This window comes from Lacerta agilis, chromosome 2, assembly GCF_009819535.1.
Source record: "Lacerta agilis isolate rLacAgi1 chromosome 2, rLacAgi1.pri, whole genome shotgun sequence".
NCBI classification, from domain to species: Eukaryota; Metazoa; Chordata; class Lepidosauria; order Squamata; family Lacertidae; genus Lacerta; species Lacerta agilis.
This window is the reverse complement of record NC_046313.1, coordinates 55796700-55814059: the sequence shown is the minus strand read 5'-3', so window position 1 is coordinate 55814059 and position 17360 is coordinate 55796700. Positions and strand designations below refer to the sequence as shown.

Below are 17360 nucleotides of genomic sequence, written 5' to 3'. Positions count from 1 at the left end.
CTATTGAGACTCCACAGTAGACAAGTGTTGAAATGAGCTTCTTGTTTGAAAATAGAAGGGGAGGGTGGAATACAGATGATTTTTTTTTTTAAAGAAACAATAGAACAACAGAACTTTTCAGAGTTGAACCAAATATTCAGGAAGGGCTGTAACTAAGCAGTAGGGTATCTGCTTTACATGCAGAAGGCCCCAGGTTCAGTTTCTGTCAAGCCCTGGTAGGGCTGGGAATGCCCCCAGTCTGAAACCCTGGCAATACTGACCTAGATGGACTACTTGTCTGACATGGCAAAGGGCAGCTTCCTATATAATGTTGAACTACGTCTTATTCCAGATATCCTTGACTTGATGGCCCAAATAATTGAGACTGAGATACAGGGGTTTGTTTGCTTTTAAAGTACATCTGAGAACATCAGTAAACTGCAGGTGCACTATATACCTCACAACATGGTACTGGCAATGTCCCAAGCGCATCTCTTCCCATATGAGCCCTGATATAGGAGAGGGCAGCTACGCTAGGGAGATCAGCTTGGCAGGGAACTAGGAAGGAGGTCTTTTCTGCCAGGTAATTTTGTTGTATTATTTGTTTTGTTGGGGTTAGGATGGGTTATTCTTTCTTTCCAAGTGCAAAATATGTAAACAGCGTGTCAGTACAGATGAGTGAGTACAAGAATATACAAATCATCTTAGTCCTCCTTAAAAATACACAGAAACAGAAGCCTAGTCATTTCTCAGTTGCTCCTTCCATATCTTGTAGAGAGAAAGCAGCTGCCTTTATATACGCGTATGCTTCTCAGCACATGCATTTTGTGATCATGTATCTGTACCAAAGAACACAGTTAAAGCGTGAAAGGCTGCCCTGAGAAATTTACCCAAGCCTGCTGGCACGTTGAAGGTGCTTTAAGACATTCCTGATCAGGCATGCTCTAATGCGGTCTGAATCCTGTGGGTCTATATGGATATGGATAAATGCAGGAAGCCTCTTTATGTGGGGTGTGCAACCAAATTTGGTCCTGATGAGTGCAGGACTAGCACGCCTTGTAGCACCCCCTTGCCAATCAATATTGTGGAGAATGGAAATGCTCAACTGATCCCCCAAATTACAGCCAGCTCCATGTCCCCTAAAATGGTTTGCTCGTATCGTGACACTCTCCTCTAAATATACTAATTCATCAAAGCTTGGACAAGTCCATGCTAGACAGACAATTACTGCTATGATTCTAGTATCAACATTTTTGCTGAATGATCATAAAATTCCCTTTTAGCCCAATGGCTCATCACAAATGCGTTTCGCAAATCCGTGCTGAAGGAAAATATGTACATGGTGAGAAACACACCCTCCAGCTGCACAGTATGGACAGCCACATTCTTCTCGGATCAAAGAATAATTTCATTATGGATTTGAATGGAAGCAAAGGGCTCATGTCAGAGCCATCCCTTTTTTTTCTCCTCTTCTCCCATCAACAAAGAAGTGCAGTATAGAATCTCCAGTTTATTCTGCTGGAGAACAATTAAGTTCTATATTTTTCACACACACACATATGGCAGCTGATATCAAAGTTCTGTTTACATGATTATTTGCATGCTAATGGGTAAGGCTTCCTCAAACTCGGCCCTCCAGATGTTTTTGGCCTACAACTCCCCTGATCCCTAGCTAGCAGGACCAGTGGTCAGGGATGATGGGAATTGTAGTCTCAAAACATCTGGAGGGCCAAGTTCGAGGAAGCCTGGGTTAGAGCTTCCCTCCCGCCTCGCTCTTGCTGTAAATGGACATGTGATCCCATCCACGATCTGGCTTAATAGAGGAAGTGAGAAGCCACAAACTGTGATGACTAAAGGACCAGGGATACACCAAAAATGCAAGATAGACTGAAAGTGCAGGGAACTTGGGGAAGGGCAAAGCTTGAGGGAGAAAAGAAAACATACACTCTGCACAAAAACAGATTTCTTTTTTCATGTTTCTACCTGTTGCATTCCATAACCCTGTTTTATTAATAATTTCAGGGCTACTTCCTAAGGCTCACTTAGTAAAAGAGTTCATGTTTTGAAGGCCATCTGCAGGAAACAGCACTGAAATCCTATCAAGCATAACATGATGCCTTTTGGATTTCCAACTCAACAGTCAACAAAGGAAAGTTCAGAGAGGAACTTCTTAATCAAGTCCCCAAACTCACTCCAATTTCTGATTTGTTTATACATGTGAGAAGCAAAACAGTCCCTGGCAAGATAAGGGATGACTGACTCACATGTTCATCATTATGGGATCAGTGGTCATGTAAACAGTAATATGACTGCTATCTCGAGTTGATGGGAGTTCCCAGCTGCGTAAGAAATAGTGGCCTGTGAAAAGCATTGCCAGGTCATGTCCCTGAGTTCTTGCATGTGTCTCAATACAGTGGGAGATGGAACCATTGAAGGCTGCTCCAGCATGTTGCCCAACCAGCATGTTGCCCAACCTCCTCTCCCATCTGCTGTTGCACCAACCTAGAGTCATGATTATTGCAAGACATGGATAATAGGACGGTAGGGAGAACAGGAGGGGGAGCTGTTATGTCTCACCCCAAAATTTTAAAAAGAGCAAACATAGTCTAACTTTCCTTTTGTAAACAGTATAGTTCTAGTTGAGCACCATAAAGATCTGGTTCCTTGTGCTGCTTGACAATCCCGTCAAGAAATCATTTCCTACAGTCTAAATCCAACAAGAAGTTAGGTCTGCTGAAGCCCATTGAAACTGAAGAGATCCTAACTAGAACTATATCAGACCACAACCCAGTTTTGTTGATATTAAAGGGAAGAATCCAGCAAGAAAGAAGAAGGTGGAGATTAAATACCACCTTACTGAACGATGAGAACGTTGTAATCGGGGCCAAAAAAGTAATGGTGGAATATTTTGAACATAATTGGAACAAAGAGGTTAATAGACAGACAACCTGGGATGCAGGAAAATCAGTCATGAGAGGCTATTTCATTCAACAAAATATTATAAATAGGAAAAAGAAAGAGGAGAAAAAGAATAAAATAACAGAGGAATTAAAAAAGAAGGAGAAAGAATTGAATAAGGATCAGAGGAATGAGAAATTGAAACAAGAAATTAGATTATTAAAAATTGAATATTCCAACATAATAGATCAAGAACTAGAATGGAATTTAAAAGCAATGAAACAACGCTGCTTTGAATTTGCTAATAAACCAAGCAAATTCTTAGCGTGGCAGTTGAAGAGAAAACAAAATGAGAGGTTAATTACAAGATTAAAAACTGAAGGAAATTATATTGATGATCCAAATTTAATAATCCAAAGTTTTGTAAAGTATTATGGAAACCTGTATAAAAAAGGAGAACAAAATATAGAAGATATGGAACAATTTCTAGCCACTCACCAATTACCAACTATTACAGAAGATAAAATAAAAACACTGAACGCCCCGATAACAATAATGGATATTAAATATGCAATAAAGAAATCCAAAACAGGGAAAACACCAGGCCCTGACGGACTACCAGCTGAATTCTATAAAAAGATAGAAGATACAATATGCAAACAATTAAAAGAACTATTTAATGAGGTTATAGAAAAAGGGGATGTACCGAATTCGTGGACAGAAGGATTCATAACATTAATTCCAAAACAAGGTGGAGACCCAGAACAGATGACAAACTATAGGCCAATATCGCTGTTGAATAGTGATTATAAACTTTTTACAATAATATTGGCAAATAGATTAAAAGAGGTTTTGAAAGATACAATACATTATAATCAAGCGGGTTTTCTGCCGGGAAGATACATCCAAAATAATACCAGAAACATCATTAATATCCTAGAATACCTGGAGTTTAATCACAATAAACCAGCAGCCCTAATGTTGATCGACGCGGAAAAAGCGTTCGACAACATCTCATGGGAATTCATGAAGAAACAAATAAAATTAATGAAATTAGGAGAAGAGTTTGAGAGAGGGATTGGAGCAATTTATAGCAAACAAAGTGCAAGCCTAATAGTCAATGGAAACATCACAGAAAAAATTGTAATTGAGAAAGGCACGAGACAGGGATGTCCCCTCTCCCCATTATTATTTATATTGGTGCTGGAAACTCTTCTAAATTTAATCAGAAATAATGAAAAAATTAGAGGAATTAAAATAGGTGCAACGTCTCATAAAATCCGGGCATTCGCGGATGATATAATAATTTCTACAGAAGAACCTCAAGAGAGTATTCCAGCAGCATTGGAAACGATTAATATCTTTGGGAAGCTAGCTGGATTTAAGTTGAATGAGAAAAAAACAAACCTTTTAATTAAAAATATGGGAATAGAAGAAGCCAAAAAATTACAATCACTAACTGGTCTGGAAATTAAAAATAAGGTTAAATATCTGGGCGTGTGGATCACACCAAAATGCATCAATCTATATCAGGATAATTACATCAAGGCATGGAATGAAATAAAAACCAATATGGAAATATGGAATAAGCTGTACCTCTCGTTAACAGGGAGGATAGCTGTGGTAAAAATGAACATTCTACCTAAGATGTGTTACTTATTTCAAACCATCCCTATATTAGGAGGAATGGATTGTTTTAAATTATGGAGGAGAGATATATCCAAATTCATCTGGAGTGGAAGAAAACCAAGAATAAAACACCAGATCCTTATAGATAAAAAAGAGAGAGGTGGTTTTGCTCTCCCAGAATTAGAGATATACCATGCAGCTGCCGCCTTAACATGGCTGAAGGAATGGATAAATCTGGAGAACTCTGAAATACTAGAATTGGAGGGGTTTGATAACCGCTTCGGGTGGCACTCCTACCTGTTGTATGGGAAGGTAAATGCCCATAAAGGATTTTTAAATCACATCATAAGAAAGTCTTTGTTTAAAACCTGGACAAAATACAGATGGATGTTGGAACCCAAAATCCCACTATGGACATCGCCAATTGAAATAATCACGGCCAAGAGAAAGAATATGCAGGGCAAATGGGCAAGATACAGGACACTAATAAAAGAGGAAAATGGAAATATTGTATTAAGGGAATACAAAGAGATAAGCAACCAGCTGACAGGATGGTTACAATACTTCCAGTTGAATGAAAGGTTTAAGATAGATAGAAAGGAGGGGATAGCCAACGAAACATCCAAATTCGAGACGCAGCTAATTCAATCCAAAGGGAAATATATCTCCAAAATGTATGATCTGATACTAGAGTGGGAGACCAAAGAAGAACTGGTAAAAAGTGCCATGATAAAGTGGGCCCAAGATATTGGGCACAATATTTTCATGACACAATGGGAGAGGCTGTGGAAGGAAGACATGAGATTCACAGCTTGTATCAACTTAAGGGAAAATGTCATGAAAATGATATATAGGTGGCACTATAGCCCAATTAAACTATCTAAAATGTTTAAAAACCAGTCACCCTTGTGTTGGAAATGCAAAAGTGGCATGGGAACGTACTTCCACATGTGGTGGGAATGTGATATAATTAAGGAATATTGGGGAAAGGTTCATAATGAATTAAAAAAACTTTTGAAAATCTCTATTAAGAAGAAACCAGAAACCTTCCTCTTGGGAATACTACCTCCAGAAATTAAATCAGAGAAAAGAACGTTAACAATGTATGCCCTTACAGCGGCCAGAATTCTCTTAGCAAGAAATTGGAAGAACGAAAATAATCCCACAATATATGATTGGCAAGCTTTAATGATAGAATATATGCAGTTAGCGGTAATGACGGGAAGAATGAGAGGTCAATTCAATCAAAAGACACAAAAGGAATGGGAAGGCTTTATTGACTATTTAAACCAGTACAACAACATCAAAATTTTCTGGCAATAGAAAGGTGAAATCTATATATACGTATTGAATATCAATATATTATTAGAAAGTAATAGAAGATCAAGTTGGATGTAACAAGACCTGTGTGAGAAAAAGGGTTAAGATAAAGAAACAAAGAGTGCAAACGGAAGTCAAGTGTATGTAATTGTATTGTAACAATGTTGTAAATAGTAATCTCAATCTAGACTTTCTACTTTTCTTCTCTCTTTTCTCTTTTTCTTCCTTTTGTTCTTTTCCCAATTTCTCTTTCCTCCTTCCCCTCTCTCTACCTTCTTTATAACCTTTTTCTGTTTGTCTTCTGAACCCCCTTTTAAGATTAGTTTTTCTTTTTAAATACCATCAAATTATGTGTGGGCTGTATCTTTTTCTTTATGTGTGCTTTGAAACTATTGTATATTTTGTCTTTTGTTGTTTAATAAAAAAAAAAAAAAAGAAACTGAAGAGCTTATGCATGCCTAATGCTATGCTAGATTTAGTGCTGTATCCATTCCCATACTGTTCAACTGTTCTTCTATTCCTCAGCCCAGCACTAGGTTGGTGGCTGGCCTGCTTGAAATTGCTCTACGTTTTTAATTTTAATGCCATTGGTTGAAAGTACAGCCTTCCCACTTCCGTTCACAGAGAATGTTTTCTTCTTGCTTACTCTAGTTACTGGATTTTGCTGTCCACAGTGGTTGGCTGAATTGCATATTTAATATCCACAAAGGTTGGCTGGATTGCAAGCTAAATATCCACACCAGCAATGAACTTTGGGACTGGCCCAACCACATGACAGAGTGAGGTAAACACCTCAAGTAGAAGATTTGAAGGTTTTGTGGAAGGACAGCAAACAGATAGTTTATTTAATTTATTGCTATTGTATTTTTACTGCCAGGGAAGGAGAGATGTGCTTGTGAGGTTTCCTGTATCAAAATAATTTGATTTCAAATAATTTTACCAGACTTGGGTACTGTGCACCTTGACTGGTGGAGGGGGCAGCCAGATTTTCTGCTCCATTTTAGGTTGGCCCTGTTTCCAACTATGCAGAAATAGCAAGCACACTGTTATGGTAACGTTCAAATTGGTCCTAAGTCTGCATTGGTGGGGGGGATTCTAGTTTTTAAAAAGTGGGTGGGGTGGGGTGAGGGATAGAGTTTTCACCCTTTCCCTGAGAAATACTCTGTGCCTTTAATGTTAACTAAACGCTCTTTTCGCCATATGATACTGAGTTTTTAAAATGCTGTGAGACAATGTCATTTTCCACCTCTAAGGAGATACTTGGTCACATAACTCACTGACCCACTTCTGTTTCCCTGGAAAAGTGTTGCTGTAATTCCTGCATTTGTCTAAGCCTATCTAGAAAATTACACTTAATGTTACTGCTGACAAATGTAACAGTCATTCAAGTGAATTTAGCTGTCTGGAGTATTCCATGAACTTTAAAAAGACTGTTTCATTCTGCCCTCCGCCCACCCTCCCCAAATTCCATTTTTTTCCTGGAGCTTGTGTGACCCCGTGGAGGTTACACCTTTCCTGGAAGAAAGACTAGCAGGCTTCAACTCATGCCTGGCAGCCAGCCAGCACTGCACACGTTCATAATTAGGTGCAGACTGCCCCTTCCAAGAGGATGTGTTGAGGCCACTTTCCTAGGGTGCTTTGTGAAAGGTCTGTTGAATGCTAACATCTGCAGGGACAGGCATCAGACTGATTTGAAAGTCTTCCTCGTGCGACTGAAGGGACTGCAAACAAAGGCTGGATAGTTTTGCATATGCTTCATCTACACAAACCCATGTAATTATGACAAAACAGACCTGCAATGTCTTTCATACATGACAGTGTGAATCACTTTCTCTATAAGGAAATTATTTCCCCAGAAAGCACCCCTGTTTACCATCAATAAATTCAAAAGAAGAGAAGAGACGACTGCAGTAAAAGGGATAATCCCAGGAAAAGTGATCATGATAAATCTTGTGTCTGGTTTACATGGAGGCACTATGAATTACTAGGAAACCCAAGTTTAGTTAAGAGCAAATAGACTGGGTCACCCAGTAATCTATCCAGTCCACTAACCTGCCCCTGACAACAACCACATCCATTCCCCATTCTCACTAGCTCTTTCCAGACTCAAGTGGCTCCAGGAATTCTAAATACTACATAAAAATGGATACCTTGTACAGATGCCCACACTCTGAGAAAGGCTTCTCATATGTGGCTGCATGTTTTCCTCAGATAATATTTTTATGTCAACAGAACATTATTGAGACAACATTATCTAAGGACTGTTTGTTTTAGGAGGTGAATGACCAGGCGTACAAATTGATTTGCAAATTTGGAATTCTGTTCTTCTGCCAGAAGGAGTCACATAATCACCATCTTTCAGGGAGATGCAGGTCAAGGCAGCAATTTAAAGTCCTAAAGCAGGTTTTAAGAAGAAAGCCCCTAAAACTTGCAAAGCAGTGATTTGGGGGCCTCAGAGGCAGTACCAGTTGCTGGAAACCACAGGAAGATAAGAGTGCTGTTGTGCTCAAGTCCTGCTTTTGGATTTCTCAGAGGCAGCTGGTTGTCTACTGTGAGAACAAGATGCTGGACTAGATGGGACACTGGCCTGATCCCGCAGGCTCTTCTTATGTTCTTATATAAAGGTGGATCAGAAGTGACACCAGAAGTAAACCAGTGGTAAGAAACTGACTTACTTGAAGCATGGCCACTCTAATCCAATACAGTATACACTGACAGGCATCAATTCCCCAGACAGGGGACTTTCTCAGTCTTAGGGGCAGATAGTTGGAATCTGAACCTGGGACCTCCTGTATGCAAAGCATGTATTTTACTACTCAGCAATGACCCTTCCCCAGGGGAAAGGGAGAATTTAGGATAATGTGCTGCCATTCATGCAGTGTGATTGACTTCCTCCAATCTTGGTTTATCCTGCAAGCAAGATAGCAAACAAAAATCTGGTTTGTAGACCTGAGTTGGAAATGGCACACTATGGTTTTCTGCAGATTTCTGAGAAAGGAAACCCCAAAGTGTCTCAGGGGCTCGACAGACCTCTTGCTTTTACAGCACTTCTGATACTATGAAAACAGGGCAGCTGTGAAGCTGGTAAACTATGTTTGGCCTGCTGGGTAACAAGAAGCACAGGACATCTGCTGCACAGCACCCCAAAACCAACAGAGGTCCACCTGCTTCACAGCACTGTATTTTCTTCAAACCACCCAAGTACTTACGTTGATTTGCCGCAGATTTTCCTATGGTACCACATTTTGCAGTTTGGCAAGTATTTCTGGTTTGTTCCCATGAGCTTCAGCACAGCACACACATTGGGACTGCAGGTAAAGGAGAGAAATATATATACACATTGAGTTCCCTATACATACCCTGGCATTCAAAGACGTTTTGTCAATAATAAGTCTTAAAAGAAGCACTGTATTTATAGAGAAGGAATCATTACTCCCATAGTTTAAATTTCCATGAGATCAGAATATAAATCATAAATGAAGCTGAAATGTGAAAGACCTTTCTCTTCACTAAGCCAGGTTAGATTTCTCCCACCTCTATTGCACCCTTCCTTTGAATGCATTCGAACTTTGTATATTTCCAGTAGGGCAAGTGATCCCGAGTGAGTGTGTGAACGGATGTGAGTTATAATTTAGGAAGAAATTTTCATCCAATTTAAATTAACCCTACTTCAGTTTTGATGAGGAAAAGGATATGGAGGACAGCTGATTGACAGGGGCTTGGAAGAGAGCCTGCCTGCTACCTTCCTGCATCAAAGTCCACCACCCATGGATAGAAGGAAGCTCATGGGGAACAGTTTACACACAGAGACAGAGACAGACTGGGGGTGGAGAAGGCTTCTGTGTGGCTTGACACAAATGCACAAGTGTGAAGGTGCCCAGAGAGGAGATCTTGGCCACTGTAAACGCAAAGGCAAATCTTGGCAACAGCCCATGGTTTGTGGGGAAGGTGATAAACCATAAACTTTGGCTCAGATAACACACCACGGCTTTACATCACAGCAGCAGGACCAGAGGAGCAAAGCAGCTCTCTATGGGATCCTGCACACTTACGCATTTGCACCAAGCTATGGTTTCGGCTTAGCATTGCTTGCAAATCAGCTGACTGATGATAATGATGAAAAACACAGAGTAATGTGATAAGAGCCTTTCCTTCAAGTAACCACAGGGGGCAAACAATAGAAGGATGAGCTACTTGCATGAGGACCACTGTCTTCTTTCCCCTTCACCCTGTGATAGGAATCTCATAGTGACATATGTGTGAGAGAGAAGGAAAGAGCAAAAATGAAGCAATGATGTGGACTGAGCTGACTGCATTGGTATTTCATATTAAAAAGTCGGCATGCAAGTGACCAGTTCCACCCATCTGTTTGGGATATTCACACACAACACCACAACATGATGGGACAACAACAAAGAAAAATGAATCTTATACTACCGAGTGAGTGGGTGTGTGTGTGACTGTGAATGAGGAAAGGTGATGATAAAACAGTGGCTAACACAGGAACTAACCAAGATACAGAATCTAGTCCCTGGGTTCAGTGCTGGGATAGGATGTGGGAAGCCCATATTGAAATCTTCACTTAGCTACAAAGCTTATTTGTTGGCTTTGGGCAATCATTATCTCTCAGCCAAGCCTGTTTAACAGCCAAGCTTTAAAAGGATAAAATGCTGCCCTAAACTTCTTGGAAGAAAGGCAGGAAACAAGCAATGTCAATTTTAAATACCTGATCTATGAAATAGAAGCAGCATTTCTGGCTATCAGAACTACAGTTACAGGTAGGTAGCCACGTTGGTCTGCCGTAGTCAAAACAAAATAAAAAAATTCAGAACAGAAGAAATGTGCATGCACACGAAAGCTCACACCAATAATAAACTTAGTTGGTCTCTTAAGGTGCTACTGGAAGGAATTTTTTTTTATTTTATTTTTTGACCTTGATAGTTGTGCATTTAATTTCATCCAGTTGTTTCCTTGTTTTTAAGTTAATTTGTGGGTGGGTGTTTTTTGTTTGTTTGTTTATTTTAATGCCAGTGGGCATCACCTTTGATGGGTTAATAATGAATCACACTGCTTAGGTGGAAGCCGTCAAGATGACTTAGTCTTGCTGTAGTAAGTGAAGTGCCTTGTGTGAGGGTCAGGATAAGTATTATGATCTATCTAATGGTCCCCGAGAGAAGGAATCCCAGAGCCCATTCACAGCTAAGCCTGTGCCTGCCTGTTGCTTCCCAACTTGCACCAGAATTCTCCGAACTGAATGCCCCTAAAGGGACCACACTTGTGACTGTTTACACACCAATGAAAAGAGCATCTAAAGAACTGCGTTCTATCAACACTCTGATTCCTCTGACTTATCAGCTCCTATTGTAGTGCTGCCTTTCTCAATCTGTCCCTCCAAAAGTCTTGAACTTCAGCCTCCATCAGCCACAGCTAGCATAGCCAACCATCATGGAGGATGGGATCTGTAGTGCAGCAAAATCTATATAAATACTTAGGAGGAAACAAATAGGCCTTTTAGAATTTGCCCCCAAAATGACTAAAGTGATTTGGTTTCCTTCGTACTCACAGCCTTCCTGAAGGCTTTCAATTCCTGCATGTATCAGCTTGGTTTGATTCACATTTGTTTGGTTTCAGTATGCCTGAAGTTCCCCTTAATGCCACCAGCCTCATTAAATTCACTAGTGGCATGAGCCTAAAATGTGCTATTTCAACAGCTGTGCTTAAAGAGCTTATACGTGTTCGTGCCATTTAGGACAGAAATGTTAACCAGCTGTACTGTTAGTCAGCATGAGGTGACTACCTCAGGTAGTTGATTTTGAGTGTCATTTAATTTATTATTGCTTGCATTTTTACTGCTAGGAAGGGGAAAGAGTCATTAGTGGGGTTTTCTGCCAAACTAACATAGCTGGCCTGGACACTGAGCACCATAATTTTAATTTTTTTTTTGGGGGGGGGGAGGGAAGCAACCACATTTACTGTTCTGCCGTAGTTCACTTTATCTATAGAACTGGTTTGGCAGGGGTACCGGTAAGTTTGGAATGGTGAGCACAAATGAACAGTTTGGCACACATTTGGCTAACTGAACCTTTGTCCATTTAAATGTAAGGCAAATGTTGGATTGACTTTCAGTCATCTGAACACACTGAACACAATAGTGGATGCATTCCTTAAAGAGAGAGACAGCGAGAGGTGCAGCCAGTCCATAAAAGGTGGGTGTAGGGTTAGTGCCAGTATACTGTGCCTCAAGGGTAACCAACCTTCAGCTCATACAAGCACTCTTCTCTAGGCAAGAAGAGTTCTATGTAACTTGAAAACAGTCTATCTGAACCATCCCTTCAAGTACTGTAAATGCAAAAAAACCCCAAAAAGATGCAATCTTGCCTCCTATCCTTTCAGACCTACCTAAAGGAGAATAAATAACTGGCAGGAGAAAGAGCATCACTCTTTTGGGAAACACAGCTCATCTCCATTTGATCCCCATTGACCATAATCCAAGTGGATCCCCCAGCTGTTTAAAACTTGCTTTTTAATCCATGGATTGGGATTTTCTCTTCGTTTTCCAAATGCTTGCCCCTCTCCGACCATCCCTTAAATGAATTACACCGGAACAGGAGACGCGTTTTTGGACCAAGAGCCATTTCTGTGTAATCCAAAATCTAAACTAAGATCTAAAAAAATAATCTAAACTCGGGAAGCAGCAGGGCGACAGCGAAACACCTTCGGCCCATCATGTGGCCGCTGCTTTGCGTTCCCCAAACCTTAGCACATCCCGTTCTGAGGCGAACGTGTGGAAACCGTCTCCAGGGTGCAAGAGACGCCGGGTCCCACGGGTTGGGTGGATCACCAGATCGCTCCCTCCCCCCCCCCCCCAATTTAAGCTCAGAGACTTACCCTTGATGCCTGCCCCGGAGCCGGCTGTGATGCAAGATCTGCTGGTAAGGGGTCCGAATGGCAGCCCAAGAGACGCTGACCCACAGAGCCAGGGCCAAAGGCAGCAGCAGTCCGGAGCGCATCGTAACGGAGGGGGAAGACCCGAGGCGGCGCGAGGAGACGAGCGGCGGGACGGCAGAGGGGGTCCGAGCGGCGGCGGAGTGAGCCTCTCCCCCTGTCGTGCGGCGGAGTTAAATAAGGGCGTGAGGAGCGAGGGGGCGGAGACAGGCCCCTCCGGCGGGACGGCGCTCGGGGGTGGGGCGGCGACAGGCCGGGGGGCGGAAAGGCCAGGAGGCGGGTGGGGTCACCTGAAGCTGCTCTCGCTCTCTCCGCTCTCTCCGCCGGCCCCCTCCAGCCTTCTTCCTGCAAACTCCGGAGCGAGTTTTCCGCCGGCTGGAAGGTCGGCCTGCCGGGGTCTGGTGGAAATCTCCGGTCCTTTGCACACTCGCTACCTGCCGCCACCATTTGTTCCACTTCTCCTCCCCAACACCAACCTGTGGGTCTGAGGGATGTGCGGGGCTGCCCTGCCTCTCGGGTGCTTCTGGAAAGAGCCGCGGAAGACTCGATGGGGCGAGCAGACTGAGTCGTCTCCGCTTGGCAATTCTCTTGATGAATGAGAAACAAGGCAGAGAAACCTCCCTGACTTCTCACAAAGGGCTCTGGGCTGCTAGCCAGAAATATTTGCGAGCACTGCAAGGTGAGAGGAGGGCTGGATTCACCACTCCCCGTTGTATTCCTCTCTGAACCGAATCTCTGGTCAGAGAGAGAGAGAGAGAGAGAGAACAACGCCCCTCAAGCGCAGCTTCTCTCTCCAAGCAGCGCAGACAGCGCGGAGAAGAAGGTACGGTTCTCTTTCTGGACTTGGGAACCCCAGACGTCGCCTTGCGCAGAGTGAGGCCACCGCTCCGTCTCGCGCAATGTCGCCTGCACTGACTGGCAGGTAGCAGATCAAGTTGATGGATTATGACAAAACAGCTAAAATGACAGGAAGAGACAGAAACCAGGAAGACCAAAATTTTAATAAGGGAATGGGGGAAATTTATAACCTATCTTAAAAACCATTGTAAACAGCACTGGCGGCAGAAGAGGAGTGCGGGGGGGGGGAGCGCATCGCCCCCTGCAGTGCCATCCCGGTGGGGTGCCATCGCGGATGCCCTCCCGCCCGCGCTGGGCGGCACGCCCCCCACAGATGGTGTGCCACGCCCCCTGGATGCGTCCTACGCCCCCAGGACATGTATCACACGCCCCTGTGGGCGGTGCACCATGCCCCCCGAACATGCACCAGCCCCGTCCCCACCTGCTCCGCCACTGGTAAACAGTTAACATCGTTAGTAGGTTTGGAATATCACTTATAGCTGAATGGTGAACTTTGGACACAATGGAGATGTAAAAGATTTGGATTATCATAAAAGATGCAGAAGGAAATGATTAACAATAGAACCCACAAAGGGGAGGAGGGAAGTCCAAGAGATTTCTTGGAATCTTGTTTTTATGTTATATGACTGTAAAATTGTAATCTGAAAAACCAAATGAATAAATTATTTTAAAAATTGTTGGGGTCCATTTACTAATCCACTGTGCTTTTGAAGCCAGAGTAAGACAGGGAGCCCCTCCTCCCTCCCCACGTCCTATTTATTCATGATGATATCTGGGTGACTCCATGCAATCCCACCTTCAATGCTGTGTGCTTGCAAAAGTTTTTAGGTAGACATCTGCTTCATTTCCAGTCTGTGCATGCCCCATAATGCCCTGCTGAACTCTTGGAACATTTCATATCACAAATGTCCCTAGAAGTGAAGGTGCTGCTTTCCTTGCACGAGTGTGCTCTTCCAAACAGCAATAATGCAACAATATTGGGAAAACATTGCAGGAGAACTAATAAAGGGGAATGATGTTTGGTTGGTCCACCACCAACACGCTGTTACTGCATGTATGACAGGTTGTAGCATGCACCTGTGAAGGGGGGGGGCAGCGGAAAACACCAGTCTGCAGCTGGTTTAAAGTGGTGCCATGTTGGTCTCTGCCATGAGCTCATTGTCCTGGTTCACGCAACAAGAGAGTGAGACCATATGACCAGCATGTAGGCTCCCAGAAAGGTGCTCACACCTCCCTGGTTTTGCTCCTCCGCGGTCCTTTCTGCTACTGCGTCATGTTGAGCTAGCCTAAGATACAAACAGGAACTCATGGTCCAGCTCTCTCTTCACTAATCACAAGGTGTAATCAAGGCTTTGGCCTCCTTGTCGGGAGTCTATACAATTGTGCAGTCTCACTAAACCAAGGCTAGGCTTGTCCTGTGAACCAGGCATTCTTTTTGGCAATTCAGTCTTTAAGTTCTCCACCTATGGGAGGTGAGAGTGAGACCTGTCTCATGATGAAGTCCTTATGGGACCATCAGCACAATAAAGGACTGGAAAACAGTTTGCAAAAGATACAGTCACATGCACCATTCACAATTTCCGTAGTGCTTACTTTGTGCCTAGCAGTACATGTCAACAAGGATGAGCTGGTAGACTACACACACACACACACACACACACACAGGACTTACAAACAGTTTTTGACTTCACCAAAGCCTCAGTAGTAGACTTTAGTCAAGCAGTGTTGTGCTTCCTACTTGCCAAAGCAGCTTGATTTAGAATTGTAGAGGGTCATCTAATCTAGACCCCTTTTGCCCAATGTGGGGCTCGAACACACAACCATGAAATTAAGAGTCTCATGCTGTCTGAGCTATGCTTCTGAACATTCACCTCTACTGCCTCCACTTATATTTGGTAGTGAGGAATTCAACATAGGCAGCAGTGGATATACTAGATCCCAAGAGGAGTGGCCATTCCTGCCTGAAGACAAAGGGAAAGAAAATGAAATATGGGTGAGCAATATTGACGAACATTTTAAAATTTTCTATTGCAATTGGCAATTGGTCTCTAGGAGTATGAACACCAAACGATTGTTTTCTGCACAATCATTTGGGAATACCTTTTTCGTTGTCCCAAGTTCCTGAATGTGCTGGAAATATTGACTATTCACACGCAGACACAAAAATGCTTTTATACACATTTTCAAACCAAGAAGCAGCCAAGAAATGGCAGCTGTTCCAGTACAAGTCAGGAAGCTAATTTCTCCCAAAGGTATCACGGGGCCAAACAGAAGAAGCCTTTAGTGATGACAAAGCTTTATTATTTGGAAAGCACTCCCTCTCTTTTCCTTTTGTAAGCAAAATATGAAGAGCAAATGACTGAACATTTTGCTCAGGCATACTGCTGTTCTTGTTATGTGAACTGCGTAGGACAGCCTCACAGTTGGTAGCCATTTAGGGAGAATAACTAGGACCTTTTTCATGGGTTTTTGCAAGTGGGGAGAGCAGAGTAGTAGTCACCACTGAATTTGAAATCAACAACACTAAAATAAAGTAGAAAACATGAATGGATATAAAGAGTGTCCAGGAGTAATGAAGTATGTGCAATAATAACCACAGCAATTTCCACAAAGTATTTTTATCTTCTATCACAGTGAATTTATGACATTGATCCCCGTCTTGCTTTATCCTCCACAAAGTATGCTTATTTTGGTTTCAGTTTTCACTTCCGGTGAGAAAGTTTTCTCCCTGTGATTTCTGGCCATCAGATGAGGTACACCTCTGCATGGTCCTTAGGGCTTACCCAGGTTTTGTAACACCTTGTCCTTTTCAGGATCATGGAGCTTTCTTAGACATTTTTGGTCTCTGGGCTAACGCATCCAAGTGTTCTCCATCACGGGCACCAGATAATTCTGATGTGATATCTCTTAAACATGAGCTACATAGAGAACTTGGATTCTAATCTTCAGAATCAGATTTCATGTGTGATGCCTTTGGTGTAACTACAATCCACCACCAGCAAGTGTAAGAAAGCAATAAGTGATTATCCCATCAAGTAAAAATTCCATGTAAATAGCACCTTACAGCTCCTAAACCTGTTCTGGGGTCCCCCCCCTCAACCTTCCGGAGCAGATTTAGGCAGCAATGCAGGAGCATGGGGGGGAGAGGGAGGGAAGGTCCTGTTGAGTGAGTGGACCTCATGCCACACATGCAACAACTTAGCTAAATCCCACCCAACATAAATTAGTGATCATACTATAACTTTTCATTTATTTATAGCTCACCTTTTTCCATGACAGGGACTCAAGATGGTTCACAGAAAAAATAAGAACAGCTAAAAACATAGGGAGGAGGAGGAGTCATTAAAAACACTTAAACATTAATAGATTCAAAACTCTCTCTCTCTCTTTCTCTCTCCCTCTAAGATCTATTAAAAACATACAGGTAATTACAATAAAAACACCATGACACCAGCCCTTTCATTAAAAGTAGTCAGTCCCCCAAGCAGGTCTTCCCCTGCTGCCAAAAGCATAGCTGTCAACTTTTTCATTCCGAATAGGATTCCTCACAAGAAAAGGGAAAAGTTGACAGCTATGGGGAAAAGGACAACAAGGAGGGAGATGGTCTAACTTCTCCAGTCAGGGAGTTCCAAAGGCAGATGCTTGTTAGCTTCTTGTCTGACAGCAAAGATCTCAAGGGACCTTCAAAACACATTTATTTAATCAGGAACCCTGATAAAACAGGTTCCTCA

General features: G+C 42.5%; 1 protein-coding gene across 1 annotated transcript in view; it reads right to left on the bottom strand.

Moving 5' to 3' along the window:
* The window catches only part of TGFBI (transforming growth factor beta induced), a 45223-nt gene extending 32317 nt beyond the window's left edge, over positions 1-12906 (bottom strand). The window contains exons 1-2 of the mRNA XM_033140146.1: positions 12715-12906; positions 9036-9134 (exon numbers count right to left, since the gene is read on the bottom strand). Coding sequence (XP_032996037.1) covers positions 9036-9134; positions 12715-12836 — 221 coding nt within the window. The 5' untranslated portion in view covers positions 12837-12906. The remainder of the gene's footprint in view (positions 1-9035; positions 9135-12714) is intronic.
* Positions 12907-17360: the final 4454 nt, after the last annotated feature.